Source organism: Schistocerca gregaria, chromosome 7 (genome assembly GCF_023897955.1).
Source record: "Schistocerca gregaria isolate iqSchGreg1 chromosome 7, iqSchGreg1.2, whole genome shotgun sequence".
NCBI classification, from domain to species: domain Eukaryota; kingdom Metazoa; phylum Arthropoda; class Insecta; order Orthoptera; family Acrididae; genus Schistocerca; species Schistocerca gregaria.
Window position 1 is genome coordinate 283,885,877 of NC_064926.1, and position 13,087 is coordinate 283,898,963.

At 38.7% G+C, this 13,087-nt stretch overlaps 1 protein-coding gene across 4 annotated transcripts in view; it reads right to left on the reverse strand.

Moving 5' to 3' along the window:
* LOC126282111 (zinc finger protein 679-like) overlaps positions 1–13,087 on the reverse strand; it is a 165,426-nt gene that overhangs the window by 117,717 nt on the left and 34,622 nt on the right. For 3 of the 4 annotated variants that reach the window (XM_049981575.1, XM_049981572.1, XM_049981573.1), the window contains exon 2: positions 9,376–9,475. In XM_049981575.1, coding sequence (XP_049837532.1) covers positions 9,376–9,475 — 100 coding nt within the window. Of the gene's footprint in view, positions 1–9,371; positions 9,476–13,087 lie in introns of those variants that run through there. The other variant, XM_049981574.1, reaches the window with a different exon arrangement.

Consider the following 13,087-nt stretch of genomic DNA (forward strand, 5'->3'; position numbering starts at 1 on the left):
GAGGTCGCATGTCTGCGCGGTCATGTGCTTCATGGAGCCAAGGGTAACAAGAAAAGAGCTATAGGTACCAGATGGGAGAACACAGGGTTTGTGACTAGCCAGTAACTTGCGAGCGTCTGGGTAAAGCACTTTTTCCTTTACCCGGATCTCTTGAACAACCTGCTCATCAATATACATGGGACAATCCAGGGAGGAGGAGGCGGCATAGGCGGCATGGCCGCCATTGCAGTTGATAGAGCGGGGAGAAGGAAGTGGACAATAGCCCTCGTGCGCATCCCTACCACAGGTGCCACATTTGGCTGGGTGTCAATAAGACATTCTAGTGTGGTTGTAACAATGACACTGGTAGCAGCACATTGGGTTTAATGTACAGATCGACTGAGATAATTTCATAGGCTGCTTTGAGCTTGGATGGAAGCACCACTCTATCAAAGGTGAGAAAAAGAGTGCAGCTGGACAAAAATAGGGAATCTACCTTGTTCATTGCATGATGGACAGAAGTGACACCCTGATCAGAGTGGTAAGATTGGATTTCAGCCTCAGTGAGACCATCAAGCAGCCTGGCATAAATTACACCACAGGAAGAATTCAAAGTTCTATGGGCCTTGACACAAACAGGGCAACTGTGGAGAAGCGAGGCAGCAAGCAGTTATTGTACATGAGAATCAGAAGTGGTCCGCAAAAGCAAAGTGCCATTCTGAAAATGAGAGCAGGACTTTTACAGGGCCAGCAATTGCATCAACACCTTCCTGAATAATAAATGGATTTACCGCGGCGAAGGACTGACGTCTTCAGTGTGTGAGACCACAAGGAACCGTGGTGCAGAAGGACAGGTCTTTGAATCATTAGCCTCATTACGTTACATTTTGTACATATTGAGTGGGAACATGATTGAATCATCGCGATAAAATCCCCCATGATTGCCAGCGTCTCCGATGGCGTGCTCCTTCCAACTGGGGGCTCCCTTCACAAGGGGGCGCACCCGCCTTACGTGATTGTTCACACCTCAGGTCACACCTCCCAAACATCTGACAGAGGGACAAATTGACAATTTGGGAAGGTTACAGCTCAGGAAAACACCCCTCCCTGGGACTGGCCTGTACCATGACATACATGCAAACCTAACAAAATTTGGCCAATTTGCAGCTTGAAGTCTGACAGGAAAAATTCCAGATTGGGACCATCCATATTTAGGGTAGTCTGGTAGAGTGCCCTGTCCTATTATGTTATCAGCCAGCTGAATTCCAAACTGAATAAAACAAGGTTTTTTCTTATCTCTTTGTTTAGCATGACATATTACTTTAAAATCCCAATGTCCATCAGGTAAAAGAAAATTTTCTTATATTCTCTGCCATATCTTCTCATGAGAAGGAAAGATGGCAACTGCTGGTCCCGTATGTCAACTGTGTTCATTGAATTTTTGTATTGTGTAATTGCATGGGGCTTCTGGACTGGGGATTTGATTTCCCTATCAGTTTTTCTTGTTGCTGTCATACTGACATCCATACGGATAGTGAATAGAATATTTACTTCTTTTTTATCCATCTGTTTCAGAGCCATGAGCTTATGTGAAAATAATACAAGAGTGTCTCCTTTTTTTTTGTTAAGATTTTTGGAACTGGTCTGGCATATTTTAGCTTGTGGATCTCACAGCCCCTAAGACATTTGAGTCCCTGTCAGTGAAGAGGAATTTTACCAATTGTGAATACATATGGTCTGACAATTCTCCAAATATGATTGCATGAGGTTCATAACAACAGCTTCAGTTCCACTGCTTGTGATTTCTTTATTGCTTGGCTCAGCTTTTTTTCCTGTATAAATATGAAGTCTTGAATAGTAATCACTCTGTGACACACACATTTTGAAGAACTTTATTCTGAAATGCTTCCTTTTTTGAAGATTGAATTTGATGTAACAGAGTCTACCTCTGAATTTCATGAGGCTTTTGTCAATTGCAATATCTTCTTCAGGATAACAAACACTTTGGAAATCTTGTTTGAGAGAGTCAATAACAAGTTGACTGTTTAATCTTGTTCAGGCAGTCTACACAGACAGTGTTTTTATTATTTACAAAATGAAGGAACTTAGACATAAGTAAGAATATTCTCTATGGCATGATGTCAGAAAAATGATTTTTTTTATGGACCAGTATGACTGAAGCATTGGCTTCTTCCCCCGTGCCACAAGAATACATAAAGCAAAATATGCTTGAATTTCATCAGATTTAGTCAGAAACAAGCACTGTTTGATTTCGAAGGAGGACATTTCTTATAACAATCTGTTGCTTTATCTGTTTGTCTCAGTTGTGCGACTGGATTCGTGATTTCCTGTCAGGAAGGTCGCAGTTCGTAGTAATAGACGGCAAATCATTGAGTAAAACTGAAGTGATATCAGGTGTTCCCCAGGGAAGCATCTTGGGACCTCTACTGTTCCTGATCTATGTAAATGACCTGGGTGACAATCTGAGCAGTTCTCTTAGACTGTTCGCAGATGATGCTGTAATTTACCGTCTAGTAAGGTCATCCAAAGACCAGTATCAGCTGCAAAGCGATTTAGAAAAGATTGCTGTATGGTGTGTCAGGTGGCAGTTGACGCTAAATAACGAAAAGTGTGAGATGATCCACATGAGTTCCAAAAGAAATCCGTTGGAATTCGATTACTCGATAAATAGTACAATTCTCAAGGCTGTCAAGTCAACTATGTACCTGGGTGTTAAAATTACGAACAACTTCAGTTGGAAGGACCACATAGATAATATTGTCGGGAAGGCGAGCCAAAGGTTGCGTTTCATTGGCAGGACACTTAGAAGATGCAACAAGTCCACTAAAGAGACAGCTTACACTACACTCGTTCGTCCTCTGTTAGAATATTGCTGCGCGGTGTGGGATCCTTACCAGGTGGGATCGACGGAGGACATCGAAAGGGTGCAAAAAAAGGGCAGCTCGTTTTGTATTATCGCGTTATAGGGGAGAGAGTGTGGCAGATATGATACACGAGTTGGGATGGAAGTCATTACAGCATAGACGTTTTTCGTCGCGGCGAGACCTTTTTACGAAATTTCAGTCACCAACTTTCTCTTCCGAATGCGAAAATATTTTGTTGAGCCCAACCTACATAGGTAGGAATGATCATCAAAATAATATAAGAGAAATCAGAGCTCGAACAGAAAGGTTTAGGTGTTCGTTTTTCCCGCTCGCTGTTCGGGAGTGGAATAGTAGAGAGATAGTATGATTGTGGTTCGATGAACCCTCTGCCAAGCACTTAAATGTGAATTGCAGAGTAGTCATGTAGATGTAGTGCCACATCCTCCCAGAAAGACACATGAGCGATATTTCTATACACATCTCAGGAGGTTAGTTGTTGAGGCAGTTGTCTTTGAACCTTAGGATTGACATTAGTAGAACCAGAAAATGGAAATTTGGAAAGTTTATCATAATTTTTTTCCCCATTTCCATTTTTCTACCTTCTGTATTTTGGCAACACTCGCATCTGTTGCTGCAACAGCACTGTCACTATCTGTTTCATTTACTTCACTGCTATCACCAGTATCATTTACCTCACTGTCTTCATTATTAGAACTTTCAGAAACACCACTGTCACTTTTATTCAAAAGACTTTCGATTTCCTCATCTGAGGGAAACTTTTCACAGTAGGGCATTGCTTGCAACTACTCAGCTGGTGAAAAGCTCTGAAAAAGACTGCTTATAACTCACAAAATATCGAAAGAAATCTAGTGCGTCATAGACCACTAAATAGATCAATTTCTCAGCTTTTCGATGTTATATACCATCTCATGCCACCTATTGACAGAAAAGATGAAACACTAAGAAGAAGCTGTAGCTGCTCAGTCCATTTCACAGCTGGCAATGTAGTAACAGACTTGAAACCTGCAGCTGGCTGTGGAAGCGGGTGGGCTAAATACTACAAATAAAAAATGTTATGAAACTTAACAGTAGAATGTAAGATAGCAAAAAATCTGTTTTGGTCATAACAAATTTAAGATCATCAATTTTAAGTTGTCTTTCATTTTTTTTAAAAAAAAAAAAAAGTCACATGCTGATATCCATTGTAAAAAGGGCCATCAGTCCCTGAAGTATTATAATTGAAGTATCTAAGCTTAATAAAAAAGGATTCATCAGTGCAGCCTTTTATCTGTTATAAAAAGGAACACCATTTAAAATATTATAATTGTTGCACCTGAGATTAGTACAAAATTATACAACAGAGCAGCCTTAAGGGCGCATCACATTATTCAAATAAACTGAAAGATTAGAATTAAAGAATGTTGCTTGTATACTAGTAAACCTTTTGTGTTATATCTGTATGCTACCATAAACTTTAATTATTTAGTGAACTGTGTTACAGTAACCAGGGGCACTCGCTATAGGTCTCATGACAGTTAGAATGTCCAGGTCAATGTAGGTAACACTCATGGGCTCTGTAGCAGCCACACAGGAATGTCAAGTATAAGCCCAGACCATCAGGAGGCACACTGTGAGCTACGGACTACATGGTACCTCACCAGGCATCAGCAGTAGGTCACTGGCTGCACCACAAAATCATGCCTCCACTCAGGCCATAATTGTATTTAGATGAAACCACTGAAGAGGCAGAGTTCATTTCTTGTTATCCCTATTGTAACCACAGCTTTTTGCAAGTTAATAAGAAAGCTGTTCGTAATACCAAACTGGGCTCTCCTCAATTAGTGACAAAAACTAGGATTTTTCAAACTGAGCTACCATTGATGAAGTTTATGTGGTTCACAATACAGGCGTCTCTATTGTAATACACATTCCTGAACACAGACATCAGCTGTGCATGTATTTTTCTGAGAAAATCTAAAGTGAATTCACTTTCACCATGTACTGTTTATTAGACAAGAGTGCTGTAGCATTTAAGTCACCTAACTTTATTACTATTGTAGTGCTTGCAAGAGTTTCTTGTTCAATCAACAAAGAAACATTGGAGAAGAGTAGGGAGCTGTATATATCATGAATGCAAACAACTGATTCATGGGAATTATCATCCGTCATATCATATCACACAAGCTTCTCTAAATTTCTTATGACTTAAGTGCCACTTGCCAACATGGCATGGTGAGAGTGCTTCAACTTTCGTATAACTGTCCCAGACACCTTTTGATATAACGTAGCCAATTTTTGCTGCCTGCTAGCTCTTTGCAGTTGTTGTGTATGCTACATGACGTTTGCAGCAGTTCTTATTATACCAGCAGCCACAACCTGCTCAGAATACTTTCAGCATGACATGTGTATCCTATACACCTTTCGACACAGCATTACCAACTTCAGGAGCTTACAGGCACTCAATGGCAAGGTTATCAGCAATTACAACTTCTGCTGTGCATACTCTGCATGGTTGTTACACTGGACTTTGGCATGATGCCCACACATCTGGTATGCTTAGAGCACTACCTCGTTCATCATTACATGTGTCACTGACATGCACTATACAAAGAATGGGATGACAGTACCTTTTCCAGTTTATGGTGTGCATGTGAAATACAATAAATGGTGGTTAGTTAAATTTAAGGAAGTAGAGTTCTCACATGTTGGTTGTGATAAATATCAAGATAAAAACACAGCATAAATTATGCTTATCATTGTCTTTTGGCTTGTACCTGTGTATGTATTTCATGAATATATACACAAGAGTCACTCCAAAAGAATTGCATAATATTTTGTTAAACGTCCAATTTATTTTCCATGTGTTTGATCTTTTTACAGCTATATTGATACAGTCTTGAGAAACAAAATCACGTTTTTAGAATTCCATAACCCAGAAAAAGAAAAAAGGAATCCTTATAGCATCACTTTGTTACCTGCCCGTCTGTCCGCACAACTGTTAAAAACACTTTTCCTCGGGAATAGGTAGATGTATTAAGTTGAACTTTATGCCACATACTAATGTCTACTATCCCTTGTGGGTGTAAAGAACTTAATCTTCCAAGTCAAAGCACACAAATGATACGGCCTTTCACATTAGATTTTTTGATCAAAACGTATGTAATTCCCTTTTACCTACAATCATGAAATATGGCAAAGTTTCATTGTATAAGTAAAGGAAAAAAAAATCTGAAAATTGTTAAGTTATATCACAGAAAAAACATTTCTTTTGTCATTTCTTATCCAACATCAAACTTAAATTTTAAACATTCTTGGAATGTCTCTGAATTCCTCAGACCAATATCTTGCCAGCATTAATGTCAGTAACAGGCAAAAATCATCAAGATTCTCAATTCCTGGGATTGATGTACTGTCTATATGCATAATTAAGGTTGTATGGAACCCTCAGAACATGAGTCCTACTTGCACCTGACCAACTTCTACATGTAATCTCCATCCCTTCCAATGATCTTATGCTGCTGTGCAGCTAAGGCCATTATAGATGTAGAAGCAAAGACCAGCACACTTCAGCCAAAGTTTAGTGGCCTTCACGAGGGAGTTATCTTCAAATCTTGTTTCACATGTTTCAATGTCGCGCACCCAAGCTTTGTGATCTCCGTGCCAGTTTTCTAACTGTTAAGTGGCATGGCATTATCATGCAACAGCAAAACATTGTGTTTTTGTTGATGTTGTTAAATGCAGTACATTTGAGCATGAAGTTTTTTTAAAGATTCATTCACTGTTACGTGTTTGTCAGCCAATATCAGATTGTCAGCCTCTACATTTCGTCAGGAGTCTGTGCAGTGCTCAGTATGTCATTTTGTAGGAAGTCCTGAGTAATGGTGTTACAGATAAACTGCTTGTCCAACAACTAACTGTACTGTGATCACCACCATCATCCTCATACACCTCCTTCAACCTACTGTGAACGCTTGTCATTCTCTCATTCTCACAGCACAGAAACTTATACAACTACACACTGCTTCAGACGAACATCAAGTGCAGCAGCCATCTTGACCGAGTGCTATGACAAAGCAAATTGCAGAAACAAGTTGAATTAAATTTTTATACAAGTGGAAAGAATGCTTCTATGACCTTGATGATAGAAAAGCCATATAAAAAAAATTATTTACCAAAAAAATGTAGTGCTTTCTTCTGGAGTGATCTTCGTACTGAATAATACACTTATGCTCCATTTATTTTGAATTATTTTCTTTATTCTAATTTTTCATGCATGTACTATTTACATCTGCTTCCTTGGAAGCACTTCTTAAGCATTTCTTAGTATTCACTACAATTTCTTTTTTGGGGGAGGGGGGGGGCACAGAACAATTACGGATATTTGTTAAAAAATTCTTTAAAAAATAATAATCACTAAACAGTCATTAATACTCAGGGTGTATTTTCACTCTTTTTGTTTTTTAATAGTAATGATAACTTTAATGTAGAATACCATTTTTGGTGACTTAGAAATGAAGATGATATTGCTGTTACCAAATGTTATATTCTTGCCATCAAACAAGATTTACCAATAAGGATTTCTTTAATATGTACAATTATTAATATTATAGTTTTTCAAATTATTATTCTATGATCTATTTAAGTATTTTGTATACAGTTACATGATATCGTGTTTTTAACTTGTAATTAGCAGCAACTTAATTCCCTCCATCCCTCTTCTCCCTCTCCCCCAACCTGCTCTTTTTCAAATGTCTGTATTTTGAGAGCAAAAGAAAATGTTAAATCAAATTAAAAATTAGGTTACACTTATTCCTTACAGAATCAGTTATTCATACAAAATTATCGATAGCTTGATAGCCTAACTGTAAGCATCATTATACATTTTGAAATTTTGTTTCTTTTACATTTTCTGTGAAAAGACGCAGTCTGGTGTGTTATGCGAGTTTCAATCAATATGTTTCTTATTCCATTTTTTTCTTTTTTTGAGATTCCTCTTTTTCTTCTGAATCTATTTCACAGTGAAACTTTAGGAGATCTTAAATGTCATGTGCGATTTTTTGTGAGAGATGTGATGTCATTTTTTTCTTTTCTTTTGTTTCTTTCTTTACAGTTATTTCCATCTTTGGAGAGTGGCACTCCCTTTCTGACAGATCTTTGACAGCAAAACCAATTGTGTGTTGACTGTAATGGACATGGCTGGTGCAGGAGATTTACAGTGTCTTACAGGACAGAGGACAGTGCCGTACAGTGCAAACCTATTCACAGAAGTAATAGCATTCAGTGTGGAATGGAATAACAATGATTACTTATATGCTAAATTAATTTTATAAAAATGTTCTAATGAGCTGTGATTTAGTGCAAATAAATGCCAGAGTGCATTGTTCATAACAATGACTTTAAATTAAACAAAAAATCCTTCTCTTAGCCAATCCTACACAATAAGTCACTATAATTAGTGTTAATGTCTGTCAGTGTTTGTTAGCTACGAAACAGAACAAATTAATATGGCACTATTCAGCTTGTGCAATAGGTGGGCAACATTATTAAGGTGTATGGTGGTGGGTACTTTGCTTATCACCATCAACTCCCCCCTTTCCTCTTCCAGTCAAAAATGGTCTGCACAACCCCTTTCTTGTGGCCCCTGCCACTGGATTGGGTTAAGTACCTATGTGATGTTTTCACTCACACTAAATGAACCTGTGATGAAACAAACTGCTGTTCTTTGGAACTTCTCTGCTTCCTCTATCAATATTATCTTGTTCAGGTCCCATACTGATGAGTAATAGTCAAATATTGGTTTTATAAGCTACCCCTTTTGTGACTGGACTACATTTCCCAATGAATCCTCCAACAAATCTGTCTGGCATCTGCCTAACCTATGATTAGTTTTAGCTCATTATTCCACTGTAAATCATTCTGAATGCATACTCCCTGACATTTAATGGATGTGACTGCTTCCAGTGATTGTTCCGTAATCATGCAACTATACAATAATGGGTCTTTCTGCCTATTTATGTGCAATAAGTTACATTTTTATGATCAACTGCCTATTTCTGTACCAAGTTCAATGCTCAGCAGGTATTCCAATATTTTGCTGTAATTTCTTAGGGTTCTAACTTCTCTGTATACAGCAGCATCATCTGAGAAAAGCCTTACTGAACTTCCAACATTATCCACTAGGTCATTGATATGCAGAAAGAGAGATGCCAACTATCCTGCATACTTATTAAGTTTGAAGAACCAGTATCAAGAGAGCAATCTAGGAATACGCCATGCTCCATACATGAACATAATAGGAATTAACCATAATGTGATACAATGGGAAGTAGCCTCAGCCATACACTTCCCAATGGTTTGCAAAGTATAGGTGTTTGACCAAAACTGGTTGTGTGCCCTGACTTGACTTTTTAATAATATTTAAAAGCTGTAATCAATTGGCACCTTAAAATAATTGATAATCAACATATCTTATGGATGAAGAGTAAAACACAGATGAAAGAAATTTACCTACTTTCATATGTTCCAGGCATTAGTCTTTCTTTGATCTTTGAAATGGCTGCTGCTTTTACATTTTCTGGTGCTGATTCCAGTTTCTTGAAAAGAACTTCAACCTGGAAATTTTTAAAAGTACATTTGAGTAAACACAACAAATATCAAGAATTGAAAACAGAATTATACATATGCCACTCATTACAGAAGTAATGTATTTGACTGCATCTGGAAAATAAAAGATAATGACTGTGCATTGTCATCTATAGACCTCAAATGAAAAACATTTCCTGAATTAACATACTTAGCCATTCACAGTGTACCAGAATTACTGAAATTATTAATGACTTAATGGGTGCAACCCTCTCAGACGTTAAGGAGAAATGTTCTGTGTACATGAGACAGGGTGATTTTTCATCTACTGATCCACACTTCCTTTTGTAAATGCAATATCTCAGTCACACCTTGTATAGGCATATCACACAACTGATGCTCATGGCAGGAGAGAAGTAGCAGAAGATTGAATGACTGAGTACTTTAAAAAAGTTTTGTGAGCCATTCCTCTCAGTAGGAAAATTACTCATGAACAGTGAGGACCCAGTTCCATTTATGGAGGGGTAAACAGTTTTACTCTCTCAGGAAGTTCCTTAGCATATGATATGAAATGTACTGTAATTTTATGGCAAGAATACAAGGGTTATCATAAAATTCTAACTATCACTTAGAAATTATTATGTTATCAGTACAACATTTTGTATCTCTCAACTGTATCATGTGGAAAATATCAGTCAATGTCTCCTTTTTTCCCAGGGAGTGCCAGATGTGACAGAAAAAATTGAGGTTTGTAGTGTGATAAAGTTCCTGCATTTGAAGGGTAACAGTGGCTTGGAAACCCATGATGAAATATGGCCTGTTTATGGAAATGATTGCCCAACTTATGACTCTATTGTGAGATATAAAAGTAATTTCCAACCTGCTCAGTTGTCCCTGACAGACAAGTCAGGAGCACACGTGTAGCCAGGAAGGTCATGCTTTCAGTTTTTTGGGGCTCTCATAGAGTTGTGAGGTAACGGGTGAGTTGTGGCGCCCTGGAAATATTCTAAGACCATCCAGCTGCTTGGCTGTGAATTCCGCTGTGATGAGGACAGTGCTTTGTGTCGATGAAGGAGATGTGTATGCCAAGAATGCCAAAGATGGCAGACTTTGTGAAACCATCATGGCAGACATTTCACAGTTCATATAGAAATTAATAGTAGCCAGATGAATTGTGACACCTCAAAAAGAAACATGTACATTACTATTATTTGCACAATGATTCTGGTGGTGTAATCAGATTTTCAAAATCTTTAAAGTTTAATATCTGACTGTAAATTAGACACGTAACACCCAGTAACGAATTTCCAAAATGTAAACGCTTCATCTGATTTCATCAATCGACATGTCTACTGAAAGCTATTAGTGTGAAACTAAACTGGCATAAATTACAGGCATATAACTTGAATAGTACACGAGTTATTGGAGGTCAAAGTGGCCGATTACTATTGATTGCGTCAGGCCATAAGTACTCCACAGTAACATGAAAAAACGGTAGAAGCATGCTTAAAATATATTTATTCATCTATGTTTTTGTTTATATCCGAAATATGCTGTTCATGAAGAAATTGGTTAAATATTCACTGTGTTTTAGAAAGCACAGAGACATTAGGCAACTGGTCTACCTTTCGTTCTATTCCTTTGATATATGTTTATTTAATTTGTTTATGTATCTAATAATGTGTGTTAGAGCGTGTTTATGGTCCAGCAATAGGAATATTTATTTAATTTCAAGTTATTTAAATAATCCAGTATTTGGTATGTGGTTCATTATGTTTGTGTGGGTGCGTTGGCATGAAGACATGGTGTGAGAACTCTTGCCAATCACAGTGCTCGTGAATGGGGAGACTGGATGGAAGGAGTTCGGGTGAGGGGTGTTGGGAGTGTGGCAGTGCTGGACAGTCGACAGGACATGGGAGGTGCTGGACGTGAAGGCGCGATGTACGGTCACAGGAAAGACTTGGAGAGTGTGGAGCGGTTTGTGCATGATAGCGGGAGATAAAAATACTTCAGAGTGCCGACTTGTGAACTTGTGGGGATTCTGTGGCTTCTGCAGTGAAGACGTGGTTAGCGTTTAGAAGCGAATATCTCGCGAGCTGTGTTATTGTTCCTAACTAATTATGTGAAGTAGGAATCTATTGTTTCCCTGTTATTCAACTTATATTTTATTTAATTGCTGGACCATCAACACCAATAAGTGTTTTGCAGAAATATACCGCATTCTCAAAAGTACTTCTACTGCTGTACTCATCATTTAAAGTTGTTAAGATAGTACCTGCAGATTTTCTTTAATTACAATCTTTCATTTATAAATTTATATGTTACATTCATAATTCGCAATTGCAGAGTGATAGAAACCTTTGACCATTTGATTCATGTGTGTATTCTTATCGTATACTGTAGACTCAGCAAAATTGGCCTGTAATGCGGCAACTATGTATCCCAGCCCCTAGACAATGAAACCAGCCAAAACATAATATTTCAACACTGAGTTGGAGGGTGCATAGTTATTTGAAAGCCCACAGTGTCATCCTCACATTACCTTGCCAAATGTCAAGCCATCACAGGCAGATACTACAGCGATCTACTGGGAAAGCTACATGAAACTCTGATTAAGAAATGCCACCGTACGCTCTCCTGAGATATTCATCTTCTGGCTGATACTGCACCGGCTCATTCATCTAAAGTTGCAGTTGATGAAACAAGGGCATGTGGTTGGTTGGTTGGTTTGGGGTATAAAGGGACCAAACTAAGAGTCATCAGTCCCTTTTTCCTGGTGCAAGCAAGGCTCAGGGTACAAAAACACCCAGCAGCACACCTAAAAGAAAACGAATGGAATGTACAAAAATGGGGAAAACATACACACAAAGAAAATTGGAAGAAGGTATTAAAACCATACAGCATATGGTCTGGGCTGGCTGATCACAATAATAAAAAGAGGATGAGCCAGCCACTCTGCAACACATTAAAATGTCCACCCCAAAAAGACAAGGCAAGATGAACACCTGTGGGGAAAAGACGACCACCAACACAAATAAATGCAAAGAAAGTGTGACAGAGTTAAAATGGAGGGAGGGTGGCGACCTCAAAGAGACGGTTAAATGCCCACCCTTAGATGGTATGACAAAAAAAAACACAAATAAAACGGAAAACTAAACCTGCTGTCACCCAACACCGAAGGTAGGATGCTGGAGAGATTGAAAGTTCGCCACAGAGTGGCTAAAAGTGGGCACTCCAGCAAGATGTGGATGACAGTCATATGTGAGCCACAGTGACACTGAGGTGGGTCCTCTTAATGGAGGAAGCAGCTATGTGTTAGCCATGTACCGCCAATGCAGAGCCGGCAGAGAACCACAAAGTCCCTGCGAGAGACCCGCATAGAGGTCTTCAACACATTCCTACTCTCCTTAAGGGCACGCAGTATGTTGGCGTACTGAGATTATGCCATTCTGTCTCCCAAAGGTGTAAAACCTTGCGGCGTAATAATGACTGCAGGTCAGTTACAGGGATGCCAGTCTCCAAAGAGGTTTCCATGTAGCCTGTCGGCAAGTTCATTTCCTGGGATTCCGACGCGGCCTGGCATCCACACAAACACCACAGAATGAATGGACCGTTCCAGGGCATAGATGGACTAATGGATG